Source organism: Eubalaena glacialis, chromosome 9, assembly GCF_028564815.1.
Source record: "Eubalaena glacialis isolate mEubGla1 chromosome 9, mEubGla1.1.hap2.+ XY, whole genome shotgun sequence".
Classification (NCBI taxonomy): Eukaryota; Metazoa; Chordata; class Mammalia; order Artiodactyla; family Balaenidae; genus Eubalaena; species Eubalaena glacialis.
The window spans coordinates 85,815,773-85,842,486 of NC_083724.1; the positions used below are offsets into that span (position 1 = coordinate 85,815,773).

Here is a 26,714-nt window from a genome sequence, read left to right on the forward strand (position 1 = left end):
CGTAGACCCCAAATGCTGCTTACGGGAATTTAGCCCAAAGATACACCAGCAATATTATGAAAAGGCATACGTACACTGCTATTCATGGTAGCACTATTTATAATGGAAAAACCCTGCAAACAACCTAAATGTCCATCAACAGAGAACTGGTTGAATAAGTTATGGTGTGTTCACTCAATGAAGTGGGGTGACTATCTTTTTAGATTGTCAATCCAGGACACAGCCACATAGGAAAAAAGATATATAATAAATATATACATATGTCTTAAACATAAATTCATGAAAAATAGATATTTGAAACTGTATAATGTGTATTTAATTTTCTGTTACTTAAATGCCGTTTTTAAAACAAAACAATAGGACTAATTAACAGTGGTGAACAGTAGTAATTGGTAGTAGGAACAACTATTTAATGTGTGAGAAAAATATAACTGGAAACATCATACAGAGGATACTTATACATTATCCCTTAATACAGAAGTTTACTTTAACTTTTTTATAACTCTTTATTGGATTGCTGTATCTTAAAATACATAAAATATAAGACTTTTAATAAGGAGAATGTAAATATGATAGAACTAACTAAACTGATATTACCTATACCTAGTAAAAAATAATGCCATTTTTCTTTTTGTCACAGAAACATGGTGATACAGTAGGATATTTTTACTCTTTCTATTTCCTTTTCTTTTCTTTTTTTTAAATAAGAGACATCAATGGTTTAATGGATGGGGGGAATCATGTCTGAAGCAAGGTTCTGGAGTGACACCCCACTGTGTGCAGCTGACAGCAGGGAGGACACAGTGGCAGTCTTCGCTGCACTCTATTTCCTTTTCTGAAAGCATTTCTCTGAACTGCCTATAGACTTTAGGACATCCTTAGCTTCTTTTATGTAGTGGTAAAACTGAATACATTCAAACATAAAATTCACTTTGGCAGCTCTTCTTTTATCAAAATCATGTTTTACTGGTTCCTGGTGTCAGTACAATGTGATGACATCAAGCTAAACTTCCTCTCAACACAAATGTTTAAGCATGGAATACTTAGGATTTTACAAGTCAAGACTTAGACTCATAGCAGTTAGTTTCCAGCTCTCCAAAAATGCCCATCTATTCGACATCTATGGGCTTGTTTAGGTAGACCAACTATTTGTCAATCAGTTCCTTTGCATTCGTTTATTCAATATGCAGTCTAACTAATGTGTAAAACACTCATTTTTCAACACTGTGAAGCATATGGATGGCATCATAAGTTAAACCTCTCCTTCTCAGGGAAAATGGTTTCTAAAGCAGCGAGATACATAGAACTTGTGAAAATAAATTTGAATTTCAAATAAATTACAGTTTTAGTAAAGAAATTAAGAAAATCCTGTTTCACTTGGCTACTTTGTTCTGGTGATTTTTCTTTTTCTTTTCTTTCTAACTTTTTTTTTTGAGTTATTTTGGAAGCAGTCTTATTTCAAAAATTTGGTGTTTTGCTTTGTTTTTTTGTGTGCTGTATTGGTTTTTGTCACAATCTACACATAATACTGAATAACTCAGATGCAGTCAGTTGAACCTTTTCTACATTTCTTATGGCCTCTGAAAAGATCATCAAATGCTTTTGGAGAAACAATATAAATTTCTGTTTTACTGTCATTCTTTTCTATATTCTTATCTTCAGTGTATTTAGTGAGTACCTACTATAGGCCAACCACTGCTTTTTATGGTAGGGATACAACTTTGATCAAAATAGTTAAAGCTCCTGCCCTTAGGAAACATTATTCTATATGAGACATGAAGATGTATATTTTTCTGTTTTTAAAATCAACTTTACTGAGGTTTGATTTGCACACAGTAAAATGCACACGTTGTGTGTACTTCAATGAACTTTTACAAATGAATTCGGCCATATAACCACCACCGTAATCAAGATACAGAACATTTCCATCCCCTCAAATCACCTAGCCCTATTCCAATTAATCCTTCCTTGACACCCACCTCGTCTCCTGTCAGTCACTGTTCTGTTTTGTCATGATAGATTAGATTTGTCTTTTTTAGAATTTCATAAAAATGGAATCATACTCTTTTGCTCATACTCTGATTTCCTTTGCTCAGAATAATGTTTTATGAGATTCATGTTTTTTCATGTCAAGTAGTCATCCCTGTTTGTCGATAATTACTATTCATTATATGAATAATTACATATCATTGTATGGATATGCCACAAGTTGTTTATCCATTCACCAGATGATGAACATTATGGTTGTTTCCAGTTTTTGATCATTAAAAATAAAGCTATGAAGAGGCAAAAACCAGAGCCGATCAGTGGAATGTTAACTCTGTGGAAACGTCTGCTAAAACACGAGCTAATGTTGACAAGGTATTTTTTGATTTAATGAGGGAAATTCGAGCCAGAAAGATGGAAGACAGCAAAGAAAAGAATGGAAAAAAGAAGAGGAAAAGTTTAGCCAAGAGAATCAGAGAAAGATGCTGCATTTTATAATCAAAGCCCAAACTCCTTTCTTATCTTGACCATACTAATAAATATAATTTATAAGCTTTGCCATTGAAGGCTCAGTTGACTGAAATTACTTTAACATTTTGGAGATCATGTATCTCTAAAAGCATGAATTGGAACTGCACTGAAAGTCAAATTCACTTAAAAAAGAAATTAATGTGGCTTCACCAAGAAAAAAAAAAAAGCTTTTGTGTGTGCACATTTTCATTCCTAAGTAAATACCTAGGAGTGTAATTGCTGGATCATGTAAATGCATGATTAATTTTATAGTAAAAGACAAACTGTTTACCAAAGTGGTTGGACCATTTTGGATTCCCATCAGGAACATATGAGAGGTCCAGCTGCTCCATGTTGTCAACATTTGATACCGTCTTTTAAATTCTGGCCATCTTAATGGCTATGTAGTGATAAGCATGCGTTTCGTTTCCTACCCATACTAGTCTACTTATGTAACCCCACTTTAAAACTGATCATTTTATTAATTTCAGGAAAAATCTAAACCATGTAAAGGGTCTAAAAGAAAATAACTGGCTTGATTCTGCTTATATTTTGTTTCCATTTTTCCGCATGAAATCCCCAGGCTCTCTAGGAAACATAAAACCGGTGTCAGGCAGGCTCTTCATTCAAGGCCCCAACATCTAAGGCCTGCGCGTCCTTCCACCGCTTCCTCGCGCCTCCCCAACACCTGTCTAAGAATTTCCCAAGGAACCGCGCGGCGCGAAGCTGGGCGGGCTCTGGGCCCCCAGGCTCCGCCCCTTACCGGCACCCACCCACTACCCAGAACAAGGCCGCAGGCTGGAGAAAGAAGGTAGCTTCCGGTCTCGCGACTGGCTCTAATCCCGCGAGAAGAGAAGATAGCCGCCCCGGCCGAAGGCGGTCGGTAGCGAGGAAGCGGGTGTGGCCGGGGAGCGCGAAGTCCCAAGGCGTGAGGGAGAGGAGGCGGGGTCGCGCGCACCGGGCGTACGCATGCGCGCACGCGGCCGGTCGGGCTGGGCTGAGAGGGGAGGGGTTGGCGGCGGCGGCCCAGGCGGCGTCGGTATTTCCGCGATCTGGACGGTGCGTGGCGGCGCGGGTGGCCACGGGAGAAGTAGGTAGGGACCGCCGTGCGGAGCCATTGAGACTTCTTCCCTCCCGTGTCAGAGAGCCGCAGCCCCCCGCGCGGGTGGCGGACCCTGGGGACGCCAGGTCACCCTGCGGCCCCTACCCACCCGCCGCGCTTCAGGTAGGAGCTGCGGGCTTCCCCGTGCCCGCTGCCCGCCGGGGCCCTGGCCTTACTCGGTGTTATCGGGACGACGACCTGGCACCGGGCGTACCAGTTCTCCCGCGCGACGACAGCCCTGTCCTTGCCTCCGTGCCCGTGGGGCTGGGGCCGGGCCGGGCTGACCCGGGTGGGGCGGTCCCCTCCTCAGGTGCGCCCCCGCCCTGGGCCCGGCGGCTGGGGCCCGGTGGTGCGCTCCCTCACGCCATGCCCCCCGGACAGGCTGTGTAGGGGTCCGGCCGGGCCGGGAGAGGTTGGCCCGGCGAGCTCCGGGCAGGTGAAGGACCACCTTGACTTGAGTAGTTGCTGGGGTCTTGGGCTTCGAGAGGGGACCCTGAAGAGTGCCTTGGTTATTTGTGGCCAGTGTTGAAAGTAGGAAGCTCTGGAGTTGGTTCTCTTTGGGCCAGTGGTGGGATGGTTTGTGATTCTTTCTTCCTAAATAGGCAAACTGTTTGAGTCCTGGTAGATGGTGGGCTCTTATTAAATGAGCAGCAGCAGTGTTAATTGACGTAGGATTTAATTGCAGTAAGGTAGTTTTTTACAGTGCGGTCCTCAAACTCAGAAGAGCTCTGCTTAAAGAGTTTAGTAAGACTTTCATCCAATACTTAAACACACATGGTTTGCAAATACTCTTGCCCTGAAAGCTACATCCTCTCTTTTACACCAATATTAATTTTATAGGAATAATGGTTATGAAAGCTTCTGTAGACGATGATGATTCAGGATGGGAGCTCAGTATACCAGAAAAGATGGAAAAAAGCAATACAAACTGGGTGGACATAACCCAAGATTTTGAAGAAGCTTGTCGAGGTGAGTTTGAATTTTTGAATTAGAAGTTCAAAATTTGGGAAAGGGTGCAATAAAAATGTGGATTGTGATTTCTAAACTATCTCAATAAGTTTAAAAAATCAACATGTGTGGTTTATCGAGTTTGTTAACCACACTTATTCATTCTCTATCCTCTGATTTTAACTTTCATTTAAAGCCAGTTTATATAGGATATAGCATTAAATACAGATGTTCAGGCAGTTTCTTGGGGTAAAATTTTCTAACGTTTAAGTAACAGGTTAGAGAGCACATAGCAATAATTTCAAACTGTGGAAATACGAATTCTGTTGCCCTAAAGACGGGCGTATTATTGTATATTTGAGGTTTGAAAATAATTGGATCATGTCATTCCCTGCTTAAGATCCTCCAGTGGTTTCCTGTTGCATGTAGAATAAAATTCAAACTTCTTCCCTTTGGCCTATGTGATCTAGTGTCTGCCTCAGACTTTTTTTTACCACTGCTTCACTAGACTCATTATGTTTAGTCATCAGATCCTTATCTCATTAAACACACCAAGGTCGTGTCCCCAGGTCTTTACATAGCTGGCTTCTTCCTGACCACTTAAATGTTACTGTCCCAGGGACTTCTCTGGTGGTCCAGCGGTTGAGACTCCGTGCTCCCAATGCAGGGGGCCCAGGTTCCATCCCTAGTGAGGGAACTAGATCCCGCATGCCGCAACTAAGACCCGGTGCAGCCAAATAAATAAATAAATATTAAAAAAAAAAAAAAATGTTACCGTCCCAGTGAGGTCTAACAGCCAATCTAAGCAGATTTATCCCCTCATTCTCTTCTATCCAGCTTCACCTCAGTTGAATCACCCTGCTTTATTTTCTTAATAGCACTTATCTACTGTGAGAAACCATCATTTTCAATTATCTTTTATTGTTAGCCTCACCCACTGAAATATAAGCTCTGTGAATGCAGAAATCCTGTCGATAACCCTAGCACACAGAACAGTGCCTGGCACATAGTAAGTTCAGTAGATGCTTGGGCATAAATGATTGGAGAAATAAGCATGTTTGTTGTTTGAGAGGAAAGAGCCTTAGAGAGGGAGAGAATGAAGGTAAGAGAAAGGAACAAATGATAGAGTGAGAGCTTGAACTTTAAGAGAGGATGGGATCAAGAACACTGTAGAGAAATTAACCTCAGGAAAAGAATAGGGACTTACTGAGACAGGAGGAATGAAGGTTAAGATGATGAAGATACAGGTATATTTCTAAGTGGGTGGGGAGGAATGGTGGAGGGATTCACACCTTGATGGCTTCTATTTCCTTTTTTCTTTTTTTAAAATTTTTTTATTTTATTTTATTTATTTATTTATTTATTTATTTTTGGCTGTGTTGGGTCTTCGTTTCTGTGCGAGGGCTTTCTCTAGTTGCGGCAAGTGGAGGCCACTCTTCATTGCGGTGCGCGGGCCTCTCACTATCGCGGCCTCTCTTGTTGCGGAGCACAGGCTCCAGACGCGCAGGCTCAGTAATTGTGGCTCACGGGCCCATTTGCTCCGTGGCATGTGGGATCTTCCCAGACCAGGGCTCGAACCCATGTCCCCTGCATTGGCAGGCAGATTCTCAACCACTGCGCCACCAGGGAAGCCCGATGGCTTCTATTTTCTTGGTGAACAGAGGGTTGGGCTTTTAGTGATGGTGACGTGTGTTTAGAATAGTGCTGTTAAGGAGAGGAGTAAAGACCTGGAGCAGCTGCAGGTGGAAAGGGAGCCAGCTGAGTATAAGCAAAGCGATTACTCATGTGCTTACCCTTTGACTGTTCTGAAATACATGTCCAGTTGAAGTATGCCTAGGTGAGATAGTGGAAAGAACATTAGACTGAGCATTGGGTGACTGCCCAAATATGTCTCTCTAAGGGAGAAAGAAGTGTAAGTTACAGTGTAGTTTTTGTGCTCAGTATTCTTAGACTATTAAGTGGATCACACCTATAATCTTGGATTGATTTTCAGTGACCTATAAAGGTTTTATGAAGTATATATGGCTTGAGTTGGGCCGTAAAGGAGTGGTCAAGTTTCTGTTAAGTGAATGTTAGGGAATTACTCTAAACTGAGATGAACCATTAGAGCCAAAGTTCAGTGAGACTTTTATGTTTTTTAAAAAAAATATAAATTTATTTATTTATTTATTTATTTTTGGCTGCGTTGGGTCTTCGTTGCTGCACGTGGGCTTCCTCTCGTTGCGGCGAGTGGGGGCTACTCTTCGTTGTGGTGCACGGGCTTCTCATTGCGGTGGCTTCTCTTGTTGCGGAGCACGGGCTCTAGGCGCCCGGGCTTCAGTAGTTGTGGCACGCAGGCTCAGTCGTTGTGGCTTGCGGGCTCTAGAGTGCAGGCTCAGTAGTTGTGGCGCACGGGCTCTAGAGCGCAGGCTTAGTGGTTGTGGCGCACCAGCTTAGCTGCTCCGCGGCATGTAGGATCTTCCCGGACCAGGGCTCCAACCCGTGTCCCCTGCATTGGCAGGTGGATTCTTAACCACTGCACCACCAGGGAAGCCCAGAGACCTTTATGTTTGATGAACAGTGAATAATTCTGCTTCTTTGGGGAAGGAATCTTGAGTAGAAAATATGGTTTAATACCTGCTTCAGTGTGGATTGAGAGAGGGTGGCATATCATTTTGTTGCCAGCATCAGACTATCCTATTAAATACTCCTCCATAATTAGCCCTTGTACTGTCTCAAGTGGCTCAAATGTGAGGTATACTTCTTGAAACTAAAAAGTTGATAAAGAATTAATCTTTATGTTTTAGGACTGAAGGCTGTTAGCATTCTTGAGCTTATGGTATTAATAATTTGTTTTCCCCTCCTGAAATAATCAGATTCATAGCCTTGATTATAGGTTAGACTTCTAACACCTTTCTGAAAACTAAATTTAATACACATACCATTACATCTTTTTCTTAACTGTCGCAGTGGTTTCTCTTTGGTAACAGTGTGATGGCATTTGGATAGACTTTGGTGATTTCTGGGGAGGGGAGTACTATAAAATAATCTGCATACTGATGACAGTGTTTTTCATGCACATTTCTACGTATTCTTTTAGTGGCTCTTCAAAATCTTCTAGATCAAATTCTAACTTTCATCATTTATTTCTTATTGGTCAGATGGCACACATTCCTGCCACATTTCCTATAGCTGACATTGAGGCTTTTTTTTTTTTTTTTTCTTTTCCAAATTATTTTGAATGTGTAGTGCCATCACTGTTATTTTACCTGATATGTAACATATCATTCGTCTAAATTACACCTCTGAACTTCCCTTCTCTGGGAAACCTTGCCTAATTCAGTCCATCTCATTTTGTTACCTGTAAAGCCTCTGCTCTTTATATTCCACTTGTTTGTCTATATTTAGGTACTTTCTGAATTACAGAGTTACAACTTAGACACTTAAACATAAATGATCATAAAAGATACACTGCTGCTGCTGCTTCTGCCTGCTAGATTCCCTTCTTCCACACTTGCTCTGCATAGCCAACAACCTCTCCTAGGATGTTGACACCATGAGGTGTCTGGAGCCCAGAGGTAATCCAGGGTCAGCTATAATTACTTTCATTCTTTTTAAACTCTAATTTAGGAGGATATGGGCCCATCCTCTCATCCTATTTTCTTCTCTCTTTTGATGGCTTAGTTCACTCTTCCTTAGTCAATCTTTATAACAGGTATCACTGTTTAGGACCCCCATAAGCCATCCAGTTCCTTTAGGTCTTGCCCAGTACTTTCAGAAAACTCCTTTTGTTGTTTTCTCTTCCCTCATTTAAAATCCAGGATGCTTAAGCCTCTTATTTCTCTTCTTTCCTGTTGTCTTCTCTCACCCAGAACAATATATTTGTTTTTAAGAATAAATGAATATTCTAAGGCCATGTTTCTTCAAACCAGAGAATATCTGGATCTTGTACTTCAGAAGTATGAGAACTTGTATTACATGAAATGCTGTCATTGTGGGTGATTGCCAGGAACCAGCATAATTATGAACACAAGCTTGGGCCCTGACACTGTAGCAATACTTGATTATAATGTTATCATCCATTTGGTCTAGAATATGTTTCTGTAATCTTTTAAAAAGGTTATCATTGAACTGATTGCATAGTATTTAACAATTATTACAGAAGAAGTATAGATTCTTGATAAAATTTTAATGGACTTTCACTCCACCGCCTCAATTCATGAACCCCAGTTTGAGAATCATTGTTCTATGCATTTGCTGTTTGTTACCATTTTATTCTAAGAGGAAAAAGATGGACAAAAATTGTCCTGGTGAAAGATCAGGGCAACCTGTAAAACATTTTTTTAAGTGATTTTGGTTTTGGAAATGAAAATTATGTTTTCCTTGTTCCATACTATCAGGAATATTTTTAGTGGTGGGGCATGGATGGGGTGAGCAGCACTGGTAATTGTGGATCATTCTTGTTCTCCACCAGGGGTGATTTTGCCCCTCAAGGGACATTTGCCAATGTCTTGAGACGTGTTTGGCTGTCACGTTCGGGGGTGGGGGTTTGCTACCGGTGTCTAGTGGGTGCACATTGAGGATGCTGCTAATCATCTGATGCACGGGATGGCCCCCACAAAAAATAAGCTTTCTGCCCAAAATAGCAGTAGTGCTGCTTAGTTCACTCCATTTAGATTACTTTTAAGAATGTTCAGCTATCATTTAACCTCTTTGACCTTGGATTTTTTTAAGGAAAGGAACACATGGATGTCATAAGACCTCTAACGACTAGCATTAAATAGCACATGCAGTAGGAAGGGAATGGGACCTTTGTTGCATTTTGAAGGCTCTTCTTACCAGATTTCCCCCTTAATCTTGTATTGTTTATCCTGCTCTATGTTAGGAGCTTTGATCAATAGAAAAGGTGTCCTCAGAAGTCACCATTTTCCCCCTGTTATTTGGTTATTTTAGTAATCATGATTCTATATCGCAGGCTTTTATTGCTGTTTCTTGATTCCCCCCATTCCCATTTGGGCATTATCTATGGACTTCCCCCCACATAGTTAGAGCTATGCAAATATCATTCATAGCTGAGCCAAAGAGTAAAACTGTTGTTGTTTTTCCCTTCCTACACATTTCTGTTTTATGCAAAAAATATTTACTCAGAAACCATGTACTTGTCATTAATTCTACCTTACACCCTTCACCAGTTGTCTAAATCTTCTTAAGACATTCAGGCACATCAGACATCCTATTGTTTTTAATCTCCGTAAAGAAATTTCTTTTCAAGTCTCTTACTTTGTTCAGATCTGGACTTTTGCCTTTTGTACCTGGTGTGATCCCGAGATCTTCCTTCATCATCAGCCTGGGGTTTCTTACTTTTCTCCCTTGTTTTGATTAGACATCTTTATTATCTTCCTGAGTAAAACACATGGGAGATACAGTTTTTTGAGACTCTGGGTGTCTGAAAATGTCTTTATTGTATCCTCCCACTTTATTGATAATACATTTGGCTATGGTTGAGAATTTTGAGCGCATTGCTCAAGTGTCTGATGACATTCTGATTACTGAGCTTTCATATGTAACCTTTTAGTATCTTCTCTTTGTTCACCATGTCCAGAACTTTCACAATGGTTTGCTTTGTTGATGACTCTGGAGCCCTTTCACTTTGATCTTTCAGTTCTGGGGAATTTTTTTTTTTTTTCTTAAAAATAGTTTTATTTTAAATCCAAATGAATTTTTAGTTTAAATCCAAACTTTTACAAAAACTAAACGCTTTCTTAATTAAGTATATACCAAATATATCAATGATTTAACTTGCTTCTGTGTATAGTTTTTCCAAACATGAGCACCACCATGATCATTACCATTACAACTACAACATTCTTTTTTTTTTTTTTTTTTAATTAATTAATTAATTTATTTTTGGCTGTTTGGTCTTCGTTGCCGCATGTGGGCTTTCTCTAGTTGGGGCGAATAGGGGCTACTCTTCATTGCGGTGCGCGAGCTTCACATTGCGGTGGCTTCTCTTGTTGCGGAGCACAGGCTCTAGGCTTGCAGGTTTCAGTAGTTGTGGCACACGGGCTCAGTAGTTGTGGCTCGAGGGCTCGAGAGTGCAGGCTCAGTAGTTGTGGTGTGTGGGCTTAGTTGCTCCGTGGCATGTGTGATCTTCCCAGACCAGGGCTCAAACCTGTGTGCCTTGCATTGGCAGGCGGATTCTTAACCACTGCACCACCAGGGAAATCCCACAGCATTCTTTTTTAAAACTTGTTTTTCATCCAGAATTTCACACATTAATTTTTCAGTTGGATATTTAAATTCCACTATTAATCACGAATCACAGAAATGGCAGTCAAAGATACCCTGTGATCTTCCTTACTCTGACTCTCTTTTCACGTGGCTTTCTGAGTTTGGCAGTTGTCAACAGATTTACGGAGCTGCGGGAAGACGCCGATGACCCCATTTCATTCTTCCTTCCCTCTGTAATTCCTATGTCTGTGTAAGGATAGGCTCTCCACTTCAATACAAGTCTTGCACAGGATGTTCTACACATATATTTTTGTATATTTATTGAAAAAAATCTGTGTATAAATGGACCCACGCAGTTCAAACCCATGTTGTTCACAGGACAACTGTAGATCCTTTACACGCCTTCTCAACACTGCACGTAACCACTGAGTGACAAACATGGATGGGTTCATTTATCTTGAGTCTTCTATTATATGTGGAATCTGCTATTCAAGTCTGATAGGTTTTTGCTTCCGTTTGGACTTTTCTGTTTCATATATTCTGTGGGGAACTTTCTTGAATTACTCTATTTCCTCTTTGTTTTTTTCTCTATTCACATTATGGAGTGTTTACTTTTTGGATATTGAAACATCTAGGCTGATTATCTGTTTTTTTTCTTATGCTTTCTTTCCCCTTTTCCATCTCTTTGTATTTTCCCTCAACGCTATGGACTGAATGTTTGTGTCCCCCCAAATCACACATTGAAACCTAATGCCCAATGTGATGGTATTAAGAGGTGGGGCCTTTGGGAGGTGCTTAGGTCGTCATAGTGGAGCCCACATGATTGGAATTGATGTTCCTATGAAAGAAACCCCACAGAGCCTCCCTAGTCCCTTTTGCCATGTGAGGTTATAGTGAAAAAGATGGCTGTCTAGGAAGTGGGCCCTCTCCAGACACTGAATCTGGTGGTGCTTTGATCTCAGACTTTCTAGCCTCCAGAACTGTGAGAAATAAAAGTTTGTTATTCATAGGCCACCCAATTTATGGTATTTTGGTTATAGCTGCCTGAGTGGACTAAGACTCTCAATTTAATTTTTCTTTTCTGCTGTAATGTTTTTAATTTCTAAGATTTTTTCCCTCTGTTTCTTTTTTTAATAAAAGTAGAGTGTTTTTGTTTCAGGGTTGCACTATTTTTTCTCTCTAAGAATAATAATAGTTCTTTTGAAATTTTGTTTCCTAACATAGTGTCTTTCCTCCAACTTGCCTTTTTTAGTTTGTTTTCTTCGGTTTCTATCTTTCATGTTAGGGGATTACTTCAGATATCTAAGAATCCTTTGTTGCCTGTCGAATGGGGGGGCTGCCAAAAAGCCAGCTGGAAGCTCCGAATTTTTGAGCAGGACTCCTCTGCTATGAACGCCAGTATCAGGTGATCTGACTTGGCTTTTGTGTTGGAGAACCTCTGGTGTCAGTTATTTAGCTCCTTCCTCTTGGAAAGATTTTATTCCGTAGAGAAAATTTATCTAATCTCCTGCTTGAGGTTGAAGACTTGATTGTCTGCCTGTGATTTAACAGTTAAGTGGGGGAAGAGGTCTGGAATTTTCACATATTCACTTAATGCCCCCTCTTTCCAGTACCGAACCCTACCCTTCAAATAACCTGTCCCTGGAGATTTTTTGGTTTGCCCTTTTCAAAGAAAGCCTTCAGTATTATCCAGGGTGAGGGAGGGGTAGTTATCTTGTTCTGTAAATTAGGGCAGGGCTCTGGGTTGTCTGATGGCTCAGTTCTCTATATTTTAGCCCATCTTTATATCCTCACTTTCAGAGGTAAGTGGTAAATCGGGTTGGTTTTGGCTTTCTCCACTGCTGGTTTTATTTTTCTTGGGTTTGCTAGGAAACGACTTGTCTTTCTGTTTCCAAGTTTCCCTAATTCTGTTGTATTATTTCTGCACCTATTTTTCCTCTTCCTTTATGTTCATAGCTTTCTTTAAAAAAAAAAAATTTTTTTTTCCTTTAATTGTTTAAATGAGATTTCAGGAGGGAGTTAAAGGTTGTTGCATGTGTTCAGTTGGCCACCTTTACCCAGGGGTAAACTTTAATTCATCTGTTTAATTATAACTGTACAACGGTATTGGATTCCAGCTATATCATAGATTCAGTAGGGCCTTCATAGCGACCCTAGCAGTGAAGTTAACCATCATGTACAATGTTACGTGTAGAAATATATTCAAAGATCTGTAACACCAGTTTTCAAATGATCTTCTCATTTATAAGAGGGTAAAATGTATTTGCGTTGTCAAATAGTTCCATGTTTTTCTCATCCCGTTAGATTACTTTTCTTCAGGAGAATGATCGTATGCTTCAAGTGCTTAGCACTGCTGCAAACCCAAACTCCAGCTACAAGTTATAGTTCATTGTTCATTGCCAAGGTAAAAGGGAGGATGTCCTAAGGAACTTTAACAGAATCATCTAGTATGAGCCTTCATTTTACAGATGATAAAATAAGGGCCCAGAGTGGTCGACTTGCTTCTGGGTCTGTGGAGTGTTCAGTGAAGCTATTTGGTACCCAAATCTACCCTAAGTATATGGTAAATTATTACAGCAGTTCTCAATTTTTTGGTATCAGAACCCCATTATACTCTTAAAAATACCCTCTTATGCTTTTAAAAAGTATTGTTTATGTGTATTATATGTATATTGATGTGTACGGTATTAAAATTTAAAACAAATTTTAAAAATACTTGTTCATTTGAAAATGGTAATAAACCCATTGCATGTCAACATAACATTTTTAAAATGAAAAGTGTATTTTCCAAAACAAAGAACAACTTTGAAGAGTGGCATTATTTTATACTTTTGAAAATCTCTTTGATGTCGGCATAATAGAGGGCACCTGAATTCCCTATCTGCTTCTGTGTTCAGTCTGTTGCCACATGTCGTTTTGGTAGAAGTATAGGAAGTATATCAGGCCTCACCAAATATGTAGTTAAAAGATGGTGGAACCTTTTCAGGTAATTGTGGATATTCTTTGCTACTATACCAAAACTTGGCAGGTGGTAGTTTCTTAAAGATTAAGTTTGCAATGTGGAATCTGAAAGCATATCAGTGGACCTTTCATGCTGTGTTACATAAAGTATATTGGTCTGTCTAGAACGTTGAATGGATCTTTTATCCATGCCTAATTTTGTAACATGCATTGCTATTTGCAAAATATTGGTTTAGTGAGTTAAGCACATTTTCCAAGTGTTGACACACTTCATTATACAGTATTAAAAAGCACATTTGTTAATATCGCCACAGTATCCTCAGGAAAGCCTTTTTAAGTATTGGGACACTGTCAAGTTCACAGTGGCAGATACATGTTTTCCAAAATTCTCATTTTTTCTTGAAAGCTCAAATTTTATCACTGGCAATAAACCTTGTCAGTTATTTTCCTAAAGCGACAAACTCATTTATTTTCAAGAAAATGCCATATTGACAAGTCTGAATAACTATAATTTGTCACTGTTCTTTCTAGTAAAAGTGGTGTTCCATGATAGTTGTGCAAGAGCTTTTCCTTGAGACAGTCTCTTACTTTGGTAAGCAGAGGAAGTGTTTATGTATACTTCCCATTTGTCAAATAGAATATTAAAAACATGTATTCAAAGATTGAAATTTAATTACATATATCAGGACCAGCCCTAGGATGAAGTAAGTGAGGCAATTAGGGCACAAAATTTAAGAAGGCACTACTTGAAAGTACCTCCTTAAATTTTGCACCCTACATGCCTTACCTGCACTCTGGTCCTGGCCCTGAGATTAATAATTCTTACTGTTCCATCAAGGACTTCTTAAGTGAAAGTGCATGGAAGTGAAGAATACACTGTTTAGCTTGAGGCCACTGTCTTGATTTGTGCTGAAGCTACAGAGTTTTGCCCTTTTCCTCTTTACACCATTGCTTTTGCATCATCGTTGTAAATGTCAACACAATGAAAAAAAGTTTAGTATTATTTACAAAATGTATTAGTATTATTTTAGTATTTTAGTTTTAGTATTATTACAAAATGACTTTAACATCACAGGCTCCTGGGTTCTCAAACCATCTTTGAGAACCACTGTATGTTCTATTATGCTTCATTATAGTATTTTGATAAATGCTTCTCATTGATTTATCTGTTTTGGTACATGGAACTTTAAAAAATGAATGTCATTTAACTTATTAGCTAGGGAGATTAGTAATGTTCTGAGAACTGCTTCTTTATGTCTTCCACAGGAGTTGACCATCAACATTTAAGCTACTTAAAAATGATACAGTAGTGGTTCTCCCTTTACTTGCACATTGAAATCATCTGGAGTACTTTAAAACCACTCTATGGGTCCCACTCCTAGAATTTGATTGGTTTGGGGTGCTGATTGGACACTGGGGTTTTCAAAAGCTCCCCAATTGATAGTGATATGCAGCCAAGGTTGAGAACTGCTGCTTTATGGAGGATTAACACTCTTTTGATCAGCTGTTTATGCAAGTGTTTTCTACATTATTTAAATAAAATGTAATAAAAAAATAGTTTCTACACTGTTCCTGGGACAAAAAGAGATTAGATTATGATGCCAAGTAGTTTAAAAACAACTTGAGAAATAGCATACAGTTCTGTGAAAAAGTTTACTTAGGGAGAAATGTATTAGTGGTTTTTTTAAAATGAGGCTGATAATTCTGGTTGTATTATTGTAGCCTGTGATGGGTCACTTGTTAATTCTCAGAAGTTCAATTTGTAGTTAGTGTTTAAATATTCACTGTGTAGAAGACATTATATTAGTAATTGAGTAGAAATAACATGACCATTTCTTAGAAAATGAATTTTAAAGGACTGCAAGCACATTTTTCAGGTGCTAATATTTTGTTTCATTTTTTTCTTAGAATTCACAGTTAAATATAAATATGGTATTATTCAAAAGATTTTTCTCTTTGTTTCTTTTAGAATTAAAGTTGGGAGAACTGCTTCATGATAAGCTGTAAGTATTTGTGTCCTTTGAAATAGTGTAGTGTAATATTTCCATCTATTTTGTCTCCTGTGCAATAGTATTCCTTGAAGTCTGAGTAATTTTACATTTCAAAGCTGTAAGAATAACACTAATTATATATTTTTAACCTTGGTCAGCTGTTTTGGGGCAGCTGACCTTAGTCGTGATAGGAAGTGGTTGTACCTAGTGAAACTGTGACTTATGGTCATTCCTTGAGGGTAGGTGTACAGGATGTGGAATTTCTTGAGAAAAGGTATTGGTTGCATGTCGTATGTGATAACGCTGGTTGATGACCAGAGGTAGGTGATTAGATGCCTAGATGAAAGTAGATTGAGAATCCCTAGAAAGGTAAATGAAAGGAAATTCTTGATTATATTTATACTCCCATAGATAGCCTCAGTTCCCATACTGCTGTGGCCAGACTCAATTTTCAAGGTTGGGAGTATGAAATTTTAAATTAGTAAGTAGACAAGATTGGACATTTGTTAGGGGAAGTAGAAACTTGAAGTTTAGTTCTTCTCAGACTTTAGTGACATCAGAATCATCAGAAGGATTTTAAAACACAGATTTCTGGAACCCACACCCAGAGTTCCTTATTTAGTAGGTCTAGTGTGGGATCACAGAAGTTGCATTTCTCAAGTTCTCAGGTGAGATTGATGCTGCTGATCTAGGGACCACACTTTGAGAACCACTGTAGGTCATCATTTTGATGTCACAGGCAGTGATAGGAAGGATATAATGAAATCAAACCATAAGCTAATGCAGGAAAGAATGTGGCTCCTGACTATGGAATAACATTTGAGAGAGGGCCGCTAGAGGGACATAGCCCTCTTCATTTCCCCAAGGTTTTAGACACTGAGCCCAGGGATCATGATTGCCAGCAGCCTGCCCTGGCCGTCTATTAAATTTGTATCCTTTTAATCCATATCTTCTTTAACTGTCATTTCTTTTCCCCCTAGCATGTATGGTCTTCTAGCCTTCTATGTCATTTACTTATCTTTATTGTTTGTTTCCGTCCACTAGAACGTAAGCCCCATGAGACAGGCAAATTTTTTTTGCTCACTCATGTATCTCAAGTGCCTAGAACAGTGCCTAGCACATAAGCAGGCACTCAGTATTTGTTGAATGCATGGAATAGCTAACTTACTGCTACCCTGGTTTCTGTAGCAATTTTACTAATAAAGCAAATACCTTATTTTTAAAAAAATTTTTTATTGGAGTATAACTGCTTTACATTGTTGTGTTAGTTTCTGCTGTACAATGAAGTGAATCAGCTATATGTATACTTATATCCCCTCCCTCTTGAGCCTCCCTCCCACCCCCCACCCCACCTGTCTAGGTCATCACAGAGCACTGAGCTGAGCTTCCTGTGCTTTATAGCATGTTCCCACTAGCTATTTTATGCATGGTAGTGTATATATGTCAATCCTAATCTCCCAGTTTGTCCCACCCTTCCCTGCCGCCCGTGTCCACATGTCCATTCTGTACATCTTTGTCTCTGTTCCTGCCTTGCAAATAGGTTCATCTGTACCATTTTTCTAGATTCCACATATATGCATCAATATACGATATTTGTTTTTCTCTTTCTGGCTTACTTCACTCTGTATGACAGACTCTAGGTCCATCCACATCTCTACAAATGACCCAATTTTGTTCCTTTTTATGACTAATATTCCATTGTATATATGTACCACATCTTCTTTATCCATTCATCTGTTTTTGGACATTTAGGTTGTTTCCACGTCCTGGCTATTGTAAGTAGTGCTGCAATGAACATTGGGGTACATGTGTCCTTTTGAATGGTTTTCTCAGGGTATATGCCCAGTAGTGGGATTGCTGGGTCATATGGTAGACTTTATTGATCTAGGGTTTTAATTGTGCCATTAACAACTTTTCTTTAGTTGTTTTCATATAAGTAATAAACGGATACTTTGTTTTTAACAAATTTAAACATTAGAGATGAAGCAGAACTTCCCATGACACCATCTCTCCAACACAATCTCTGTTCTTTGCTTGGAGGTAGTCATTGTTATAAGTCATCAGATTGTTACATGTCCTGGACCTATAAAAAATATATATACTTATATACGTGAATGAAATCTATAAAACTAGTTAACTGTAAATGGGGATATATAGTACAGTATTCAGCTATGCCATTTTTTATGTAAGGGACTTGAGCATCTGTGGAGGCTCCTGGAGCCAACCCCCTGTATAGCAAGGGTCGACTGTGTGTATTCTGCAAATTCCCCACCCCCCCCTTTCAGTATATCCTGGAGATCTTTCCATGTTAGCTCCACCTTGTTCATTTTAACTGCTGCTTTTTATTTTATAAAATGACTGTACCATAATTTGTTTTATGGTATCCCTATTGATGGACATTCAGATTGCAACATTTTTTGGTAACATGGGAAAATTGAAAACATTTAATTTATACAAGCCTCTTTATACATATACATGTGCAAATGATTTTTAGGATAGAAGCCCAGAAATCAAATGACTGGATTTTAATGGATTCAGCCAAATTTTTTCTCTCACAAAAGTCTTTATCAATTTACACTAATACCAACAGCATATGAGAGTACAAATTTAAAAAAAAAAAAGTTTCCTTACCCCGCCCCCCCGCCAAAAACCAGCATCATTTTGTTTTGCATTACTTGATTACATTAGAATTTGAATAGCTTTTTACTTTTTTATTAATAGTTTATATTGTCTCTTAATTATCCATTCATGTCCTTTGCCTACTTTTCTTTGGATTATTTGCCTTTTCCTATTTGTATGAGTTAGTTACATATTCTGGATATTAACTTTTTCAAAATTATCTATATTAAAAATATTTCCCCTAGATAATTGTCAGTGTTTTAACTGACTGGTTTATTGTTGCATATAAATTTTTAATATTTTACACAGTTGGAGTTATCAGCTTTTTTCTTTGTAGCTTTGTAAATTATTAAAAGAGTTTGTTTGTTTGCTTATTTTAGGTTTAGAACTTAGATCTGCCTGGGGTTTGTTTTATTAAATTGCGTAAATCAAAGATTTCACTTTTTCAGGATGGTTAGCCATTTGTCTTAATAGTATTTATTGACTAATACACTGTTTTTCCACTAATTTGAAATTCCACCTTTATCATATGTACTTCCTACAAAAACATGGCTTTGGATTGTTTTTTCTTCATTTGTGTATGCTAGAATGCTTTTAATTATTACAGGTTTATAGTATCTTTGATATTTGGTGAATCCCTGTTGTTTTATTGAAAAGGTTCTTTTCCATTTTTGCATATTTTCTCTTTCGGCTTGACAAGCTCTTTGAAAAATACCATTTGGGTTTTGATTCGCAACATTGCATCAGATTTATAGATGAGAGTTTTCTTCAGTATGCTCATATTGTCAGAGTATCTTAAATTGAAGCATTAAGAGGTTTGATGGATTTCAGGGAGTGTCTCCTTAAAGCTCTTCTTTTTTTTTTTAATTGAATTATAGTTGATTTACAATGTCGTGTTAATTTCTGCTGTACAGCAAAATGATTGTTATACGTATGTACATTTTTTTTATGTATCCGTTTCCATTATGGTTCATCATAGGACATTGAATATAGTTCTCTGTGCTATACAGTAGGACCTTGTTGTTTATCCATTCTATATATAATAGTTTACATCCGCTAACCCCAACCTCCCACTGCATCCTTCCCCCAACCCCCTCCCCCTTGACAACCACAAGTGTGTTCTCTATGTCCATGAGTCTGTTTCTGTTTCGTAGATAGGTTCATTTGTGTCATATTTTAGATTTCACATATAAGTGATATCATACGGTTTTTGTCTTTTTCTGTCTGACTTCACTTAGTATGGTAATGTCTAGGTCCATCCAGTTTGCTGCAAATGGCATTATTTCATTCTTTTTTATGGCTGAGTAGTATTCCATTGTATTTATGTACCACACCTTCTTTATCCATTCATCTGTCAGTGGACATTTAGGCTGTTTCCATGTCGTGGCTGTTGTGTAATAGTGCTGCTGTGAACATAGGGGTACATGTATCTTTTTGAATTAAAGTTTTGTCTATATATGCCCAGGAGTGGGATTGCTGGATCATGTGGTAATTCTATTTTTAGTTTTCTCAGGAACCTCCGTACTCTTTTCCATAGTGGCTGTACTAACTTACATTCCCACCAACAGTGCAGGAGGGTTCCGTTCTCTCCACATCGTCTCTAGCATTTGTTATTTGTAGAGTTTTTAATGATGGCCATTCTGAGCAGTGAGAGGTGGTACCTCATTGTAGTTTTGATTTGCATTTCTTTAATAATTAGAGATGTTGAGCATCTTTTCATGTGCCTGCTGGCCATTTGTATTTCTTCTTTGGAGAAACGTCTATGTAGGTCTTCTGCCCATTTTTCAATTGGGTTGTTTTTTGTTGTTGTTGTTGAGTTGCATGAGCTGTTTATGTATTTTGGAAATTAAGCCCTTGTTGGTTGCATCATTTACAAATATTTTCTCCCATTCCGTAGGTTGTCTTTTCATTTTGGTTATGGTTTCTTTTGCTGTGCAAAAGCCTGTAAGTTTGATTAGGTCCGATTTGTTTATTTTTCTTGAAGTCTTACTGCTGCTGCTTTTCTGAGAGAAATGATTTAATGTAACAAGGTAGATGTCTTTATTTTCCTGGTAATCTAATGGCTTAGACTAAGCAAAATAGGAAGTCAGTAGCTTGATGGACAGTCAAACTTTCTTTTAGGCTTTTCTTTTCTCATATCTCAATTAAAGATATACTAACTAATCAGTCCACACTACATCACAACTGTCTGCTTCTATGGCTACTAAGCTACAAACACCAGACCATCAAAATTTCTGGATTTTATTTTTTTCTTATGTAATTGCCAAAACTTTGGGCATTATAGATGGTAACATGCCAGGTTTTTAGACTTTCAAGGTGTAAAGAAAATGAAAAAAATCTAAAAGTTACATTTGATAATGATTATTCCAAACATAACTTTCTAAGTGTTAAATAGTTAGAGAAAATTATTTAAAGAAGGCAAAATGAAATCCATTGTAGATCAGTTGATCTCTTTTTTTTCAAAAACTTCTAATGTGTGAACTTTTTGAAGGAAGAACAAAAACAACTTTGGTTTTAATTCTTTTCTTGCCTCATAGTACATGTAAAATAATTTGAGTGACAAGTACATGGAAGAATTTTTATGTTAAAGGAAGATTATCTAATTGAAGTAGAAGTGATAGCAAGTTGGGAAGACCAAATACATAAAATAGGGTAGTTATTTAAAGTACTGTAATAATTTTTGTACCATTGTTGGAATCTGGGTAAGCTTATTAGTTCATAAACAATTTGTAGAGTCAATTTTTTTATTTGCAGATTTGGTCTTTTTGAAGCTATGTCAGCCATTGAAATGATGGATCCCAAGATGGATGCTGGCATGATTGGAAACCAAGTTAATCGAAAAGTTCTCAATTTTGAACAAGCTATCAAGGTAGTCACCATTGTGCCTTTTGTGTTTTTTCTTTTGTTGTTTGTTATTCATATGTTAAAACATTTTGATTAATAATGGAAATCAAACTTAGTATGTTAAAGTGTAATTTTCTTAAATGCCTCTCAGGTATGTAAACAAGCATTGGTTATCTTTCTCTTTCCATTGAAATTTTAATTGTTTAAGGTCTCCATTAAAAGCTTGCTCTAAATTTGTGTCTGTGTGCATTTTTTAAGTTAATTTTTGAAAGCATTTGAGTATGTATTCACATACCTGGGTAATTGGCTTAGGGATTAAATTTTATGTATTAATATATTAAGTAAAATGCTTGTGGTAGTGAACTAGATGTTTAACTCAATGAGAATTGATTTAGAAGTTCATTCATAGTTGCCTCAGAGTTTAATTTTTGCATATTTTGTTTAATTTTTGCATATTTTGTGAAGAAAGATTAGCTAAGTAAGTGGATAGTGTTAAAAAAAATTATGAGTAGTATAGTTAATTAGTTTAAGGGAAATGTTTAAAACATTTTTTTTTCTTTGTAAGTAGTTTTATTTTCTTTGTGAGTAGTTTCAATTCCTTAAAATGCTTCATACTTACTAATGTTTAAAACTAATTTGAACTGTGCTTTTAAAATGCTTGTTGGTTTGACTCTATTGTTTATAAAGGCCTTTATTCCGTTTCAAATTTGAGAGGCTTTGATTTTTCATATTGAAGACCCATTAAGATACATTATTTTTAAGAATACAGAGTTAATTTGGCACCTTAGTTTTATCAGATGATGAGATAGTTTCCTTAGAATTGATATTTTAAAATATTTACTGTACATAGTAGCCATACATATTTTAAAAACTTATATGTCATATTTCCCCTTCTTTTTAGGATGGCACCATTAAAATTAAAGACCTCACCTTGCCTGAATTGATAGGGATAATGGATACATGTTTTTGCTGTTTGGTAAGAGTTAAGATAACATGTTGGTTGGTTTAAAAACTATGACTTAACTTGAATTTCAGTTTGGAAGTATATACATCAACATTGAATATGAAATATATGTAATGCTTGGCCTAGTAAGATGTACATAAGATTAGCAGGCCAAGTTATGCTGTAGGAAACAGCATTTTATCTTTTCATCTGGGTGGTTTTAGGTTCTCATCTTCTGGAAGGATATTTTCTTTCCAAGGAAGATAATAATATATAGGCATTATCCAAAGTACCCTTTTTATTCTCAAGCTACCCAGGGAGACAAATCTGAAATTGGGAGGTTCCATTAATAAGCATGAAATTGAACCAAAGAGAATTTTGGATTGGCTTTGGATAAGTTTTTTTCCTAATCTAAGGTATACTGAAGTAAACTGGCCATTTTCTACTATGAAGAAAATTTTTTAGTGATTTTTATATATATGCTGAATAGGTTGTCTTCCCTGGATCGTGTGGTTTAATTGTGGGAAAATTCTCATTTGTACAGCCCTTTTTTTCTGCTCCCTTCTTTCTGACTGTCCCTTTCTTTTTTAAACTTGATATTAAATCATTGTCCTTAGAAATAATATAAAATTTCTTCATTTGTGCATCCAGTAAAATACTCATTGATTGCCAGTGTGTATGAAGTACTTCTGTTATGTATTTTTTGTGTGTATTTTTCACTTAGGTCTTTTTTTTTTTTTTTTTTTTAATTTATTTAATTTATTTATTTTTGGCTGCATTGGGTCTTCGTTACTGTGCGCGGGCTTTCTCTAGTTACGGCGAGCGAGGGCTGCTCTTCATTGCAGTGCGTGCTCTTCTCATTGCGGTGGCTTCTCTTGTTGCGGAGCACGGGCTCTAGGTGTGTGGGCGTTAGTAGTTATGGCATGCATGCTCAGTAGTTGTGGCTCGCAGGCTCTAGAGGGCAGGCTCAGTAGTTGTGGCTCACGGGCTCTAGAGGGCAGGCTCAGTAGTTGAGACGCACGGGCTTAGTTGCTCCGCAGCATGTGGGATCTTCCCAGACCAGGGCTTGAACCTGTGTCCCCTGCATTGGCAGGCGGATTCTTAACCACTGTGCCACCAGGGAAGTCCCTCACTTAGGTCTTATATCAGCTCTGCGAGCTATCTGGTGTCACTCTTATCTATTTGCCTAGGGTTACTTTGCTAGGAAGGGGCATAACCAGAATCCTGATCCTGATTCTTCTTCCTCCAAAGCTGTCTGTTTCTCTCAGAGATGTTTTTATTACTCTTTAGCCATTTACTGTCCTAGTGGAATAGGATAAAAGGAGGCAAGGAGGAGGATTTTTGTCAAAGTTGAGGAACAATTCTGTGAGACTCGGGGCTGTATGTAAGTTTGAACTTTAATAGGCAGATGGTTTTCAGTCTGGAAAGTCTCTCTTCTGCTCACTAGTAACGCAAAATACACATCTTAATTAGAGCAGTTTTCATGTGCTTTTCTCATTTTGTAATGTAGCATTTTTTTTGCTCTATTGCAGAATTCTTGGACTTAGTGTAAATTACAACTGAATAAACTTGGGCAAATTATTTACACTCTGACTATTTCTTTATATGTAAGATGAGAAAAATACCGCCTTCCTCAAAGTGTTAGGAAAAAATGAGATAAGATATATGAAAATACCTAGCATAGTACTTAGATATCATAATTACTCAGTTTTGGCTGCTGTTCTTCTAGCTTCTAGCACATGGTACTTGGCTCATGGTAGTCACTCAGTAAAATAGTGTTGCCTGATTATTTTTGTGTTTTAGAAAGATCCCTCTGAATGGGGGTACTGAAGTAGAGGTGGGAGGCAGGGAAACAGTTGCATAGTTTCTTGTAGTAACCTAGGTGAGATGTGATGCACTTGACTGGGTTAGTAATAGTTGGGTTGAAAAAGAAGAGTTGAATGAGTGGCTAAGAAACGGGTTAGCTCTAAAGTTGTGAATTCCTTAATTTCATGGGTTTTTATTGACTACATTGTAGAATTGATAGCTTTTGGATGTGATGTAAGGAGGCCCTGTAATTTCATTAATCTCCGAATATTCGCAAACTGAATTATATAAAAGAATGCTTCCCATATCTATTACTTTAAGGTAATCATGTTTTTAATTCTTGAAAGACTTTAGTTAATGAAAGTGAATTCTAACTGTATTTTGTCTTTTCTGACCTTCCTTTTAATCATCTTTTAAATCTTGTGATTAATCATATTTATTTGGGCCTGTGGCACTCTGGCCTTTGACTGTTGGCTCAGACTTTTCAGACTATGTGTATCACCTTAAACATGTGCATTCTTTTATTTCTTTATAGATAACATGGTTAGAAGGCCATTCCTTGGCACAGACAGTATTTACGTGCCTTTACATTCATAATCCAGACTTTATAGAAGATCCTGCCATGAAAGCTTTTGCTCTGGGTATCTTGAAAATCTGTGACATTGCAAGGGAAAAAGTAAATAAAGCTGCTGTTTTTGAAGAGGTACGATTTTGTATTATAAGAATTCCTGAAGCTCATTGACCACCTTATTCAGTGTGAAGTATTTAAATGATTGTGTGATATGTATTTTTTTGTCAACATTTATAGTTAAAAGATTTTAAAGTAATATGCTGTTGATGTTTACAAATATATTGGCTAAAATAATCCAGTTTTCTCCAAGAAAGGACCTTCATCTTAATGTGTGTTCCTTCTGTCAATCTCAGTCTTTAGATAAGAGGGAGCTAAGGAAAACAAAGTTATGAAGAATAATTTAGAATATAAACGTTTTCTTCCACTTAGTACTAAGTACCTCAGCCTGAGGAAGTGTTGTGCATTTTAGACATAGAAAGATTTTTTTCTCTTTATCATAAAAAAAAGATTTCAGGTACTGATATTTTAAGGGGAGATGTGATAGCATTTGAAACTCTTGATAAGTAATTATATTTGTTTAATTCTCTACTTTGTTGAAACTTTTTTTTTTTCACACTGTTACTGATACAGAATAAATATCTTAGGCTCCAGCAATGGTTCAGTGTAAAGCTTTTCTAAATTTATATTATGTATATGAGAATAATGAAATATATGCCTAATGTGAGTTTCACATTTGAATGTGTGGCTTATGAGTTGTTTATGAAATACTGTGTACTTCTTATACACTCATTGGTTTTTTAGCTACATATTTGAATTGATATGATGTCATTATGGAAAGTCTTATCCATTTGGATGGAATTTTTTAAAAGATTAGTTTGAGTTAAAAAGTGAGAAGAGTCATACAAATTATTTTAAGTACATTCTCAAAGTATACCCCAAAAGACATAAAAAATCAGTGGGACAGAGAAAGGATTTTTTTACCAAATAGTACTGGAACAATTAGTTAGTACCCTTGAAAATTACTTCATCAGCATTTTACATCTTCCTTAGTCCATTTGGGCTGCCATAACAGCATACCATAGACTGGGTAGCTTATAAACAATAATTTATTTCCCATAGTTCTGGAAGCTAAGAAGTGTAAGATCAAGGCAACAGCAGATTTGGTGCCTGGCGAGGGCCTGCTTCCTGGTTCATCTTTGCACTGTGGCCTCACATGGCAGAAGGAGGGGTGGGGAGCTCTCTGGAGTCTCTTTTATAAGGACACTAATCCCATGTATGAGAGCCCCAGCCTCATGACCTGATCACCTCCTAAAGGCTCCATCTCCCAGTACCATCACATTGAAGGTTAGGTTTCAACATATAAAATTTGACGGGACACATTCAGTCTGTTTACTGCAGTTGATTGATATGTCTTAAGTCTCGATCTATAGGTTCCCCCTCTTTTTTATTTTTTTAAGCCTTGCGACTTTTTGTTAAACAACTCTGTGGGTTCCTCCCAAAGGCCCCACCTCCAAATACTATCGCACTGGGCATTAGAATTTCACATACGAATTTGGGAGTGAGGGGGGGACACAAACATTCAGTTTATAACAACATCAAAATAAATTGTAAATAGAAAAAATATTTCAAGTGTAAAAAGTTATTTAAAAATCGGAAGACAGTTTACGGAAATAAAATGACCATTAAACATAAGATGCTTAACCTCACTTTAGAAATGCAAATTAAAACTGTGAGATACCATGTTCTACCTGTAACAGGCACTCACATGCTCTGTGTGTGTGTGTGTGTGTGTGTGTGTGTGTGTGTGTGTGTAGGATATGAATAGTCATTGTTTCCCTCTTTTTAATCTTTGAAAAGAAAGTTTATTTGGAAATATTTTCCAAATAACAGCAGTTACAGTAACAGCACAAAAAACACCCAGATTCAGGTGCTATTAACCTATTATCTCATTTGTTTTTTCAGTTTTTCTCTCATGCATGTATGTATATATGTATTTTTTTTCTGAATCATTGCAGAGTAAGTTGTGTACATTATGATCTTCTTCCCTGAGACACGTCAGTATGCACCTTGTAAGGAAAAGGGCACTCTCATACACAACTACAGCACAATTATCAACCTCAATAAATCTATAATACCAATCCATTACCCATGTTCCATTTCTATCAGTTGACTCAGTAATGTCCTTCTTATCTTTCCCTATGGTATGGGATCCAGTCTAGGATC

At 37.6% G+C, this 26,714-nt stretch overlaps 1 protein-coding gene across 4 annotated transcripts in view; it reads left to right on the forward strand.

Annotated features, from left to right (window-relative positions):
- Positions 1-3,488: 3,488 nt before the first annotated feature.
- NAA35 (N-alpha-acetyltransferase 35, NatC auxiliary subunit) overlaps positions 3,489-26,714 on the forward strand; it is a 94,749-nt gene continuing 71,523 nt past the window's right edge. The window contains exons 1-6 of one of the 4 annotated variants that reach the window (XM_061200558.1): positions 3,489-3,721; positions 4,439-4,567; positions 15,687-15,720; positions 21,082-21,196; positions 22,073-22,147; positions 24,456-24,623. In XM_061200558.1, coding sequence (XP_061056541.1) covers positions 4,444-4,567; positions 15,687-15,720; positions 21,082-21,196; positions 22,073-22,147; positions 24,456-24,623 — 516 coding nt within the window. In that variant the 5' untranslated portion in view covers positions 3,489-3,721; positions 4,439-4,443. Of the gene's footprint in view, positions 3,722-4,438; positions 4,568-15,686; positions 15,721-21,081; positions 21,197-22,072; positions 22,148-24,455; positions 24,624-26,714 lie in introns of those variants that run through there. The other 3 variants (XM_061200559.1, XM_061200560.1, XM_061200561.1) reach the window with 3 other exon arrangements.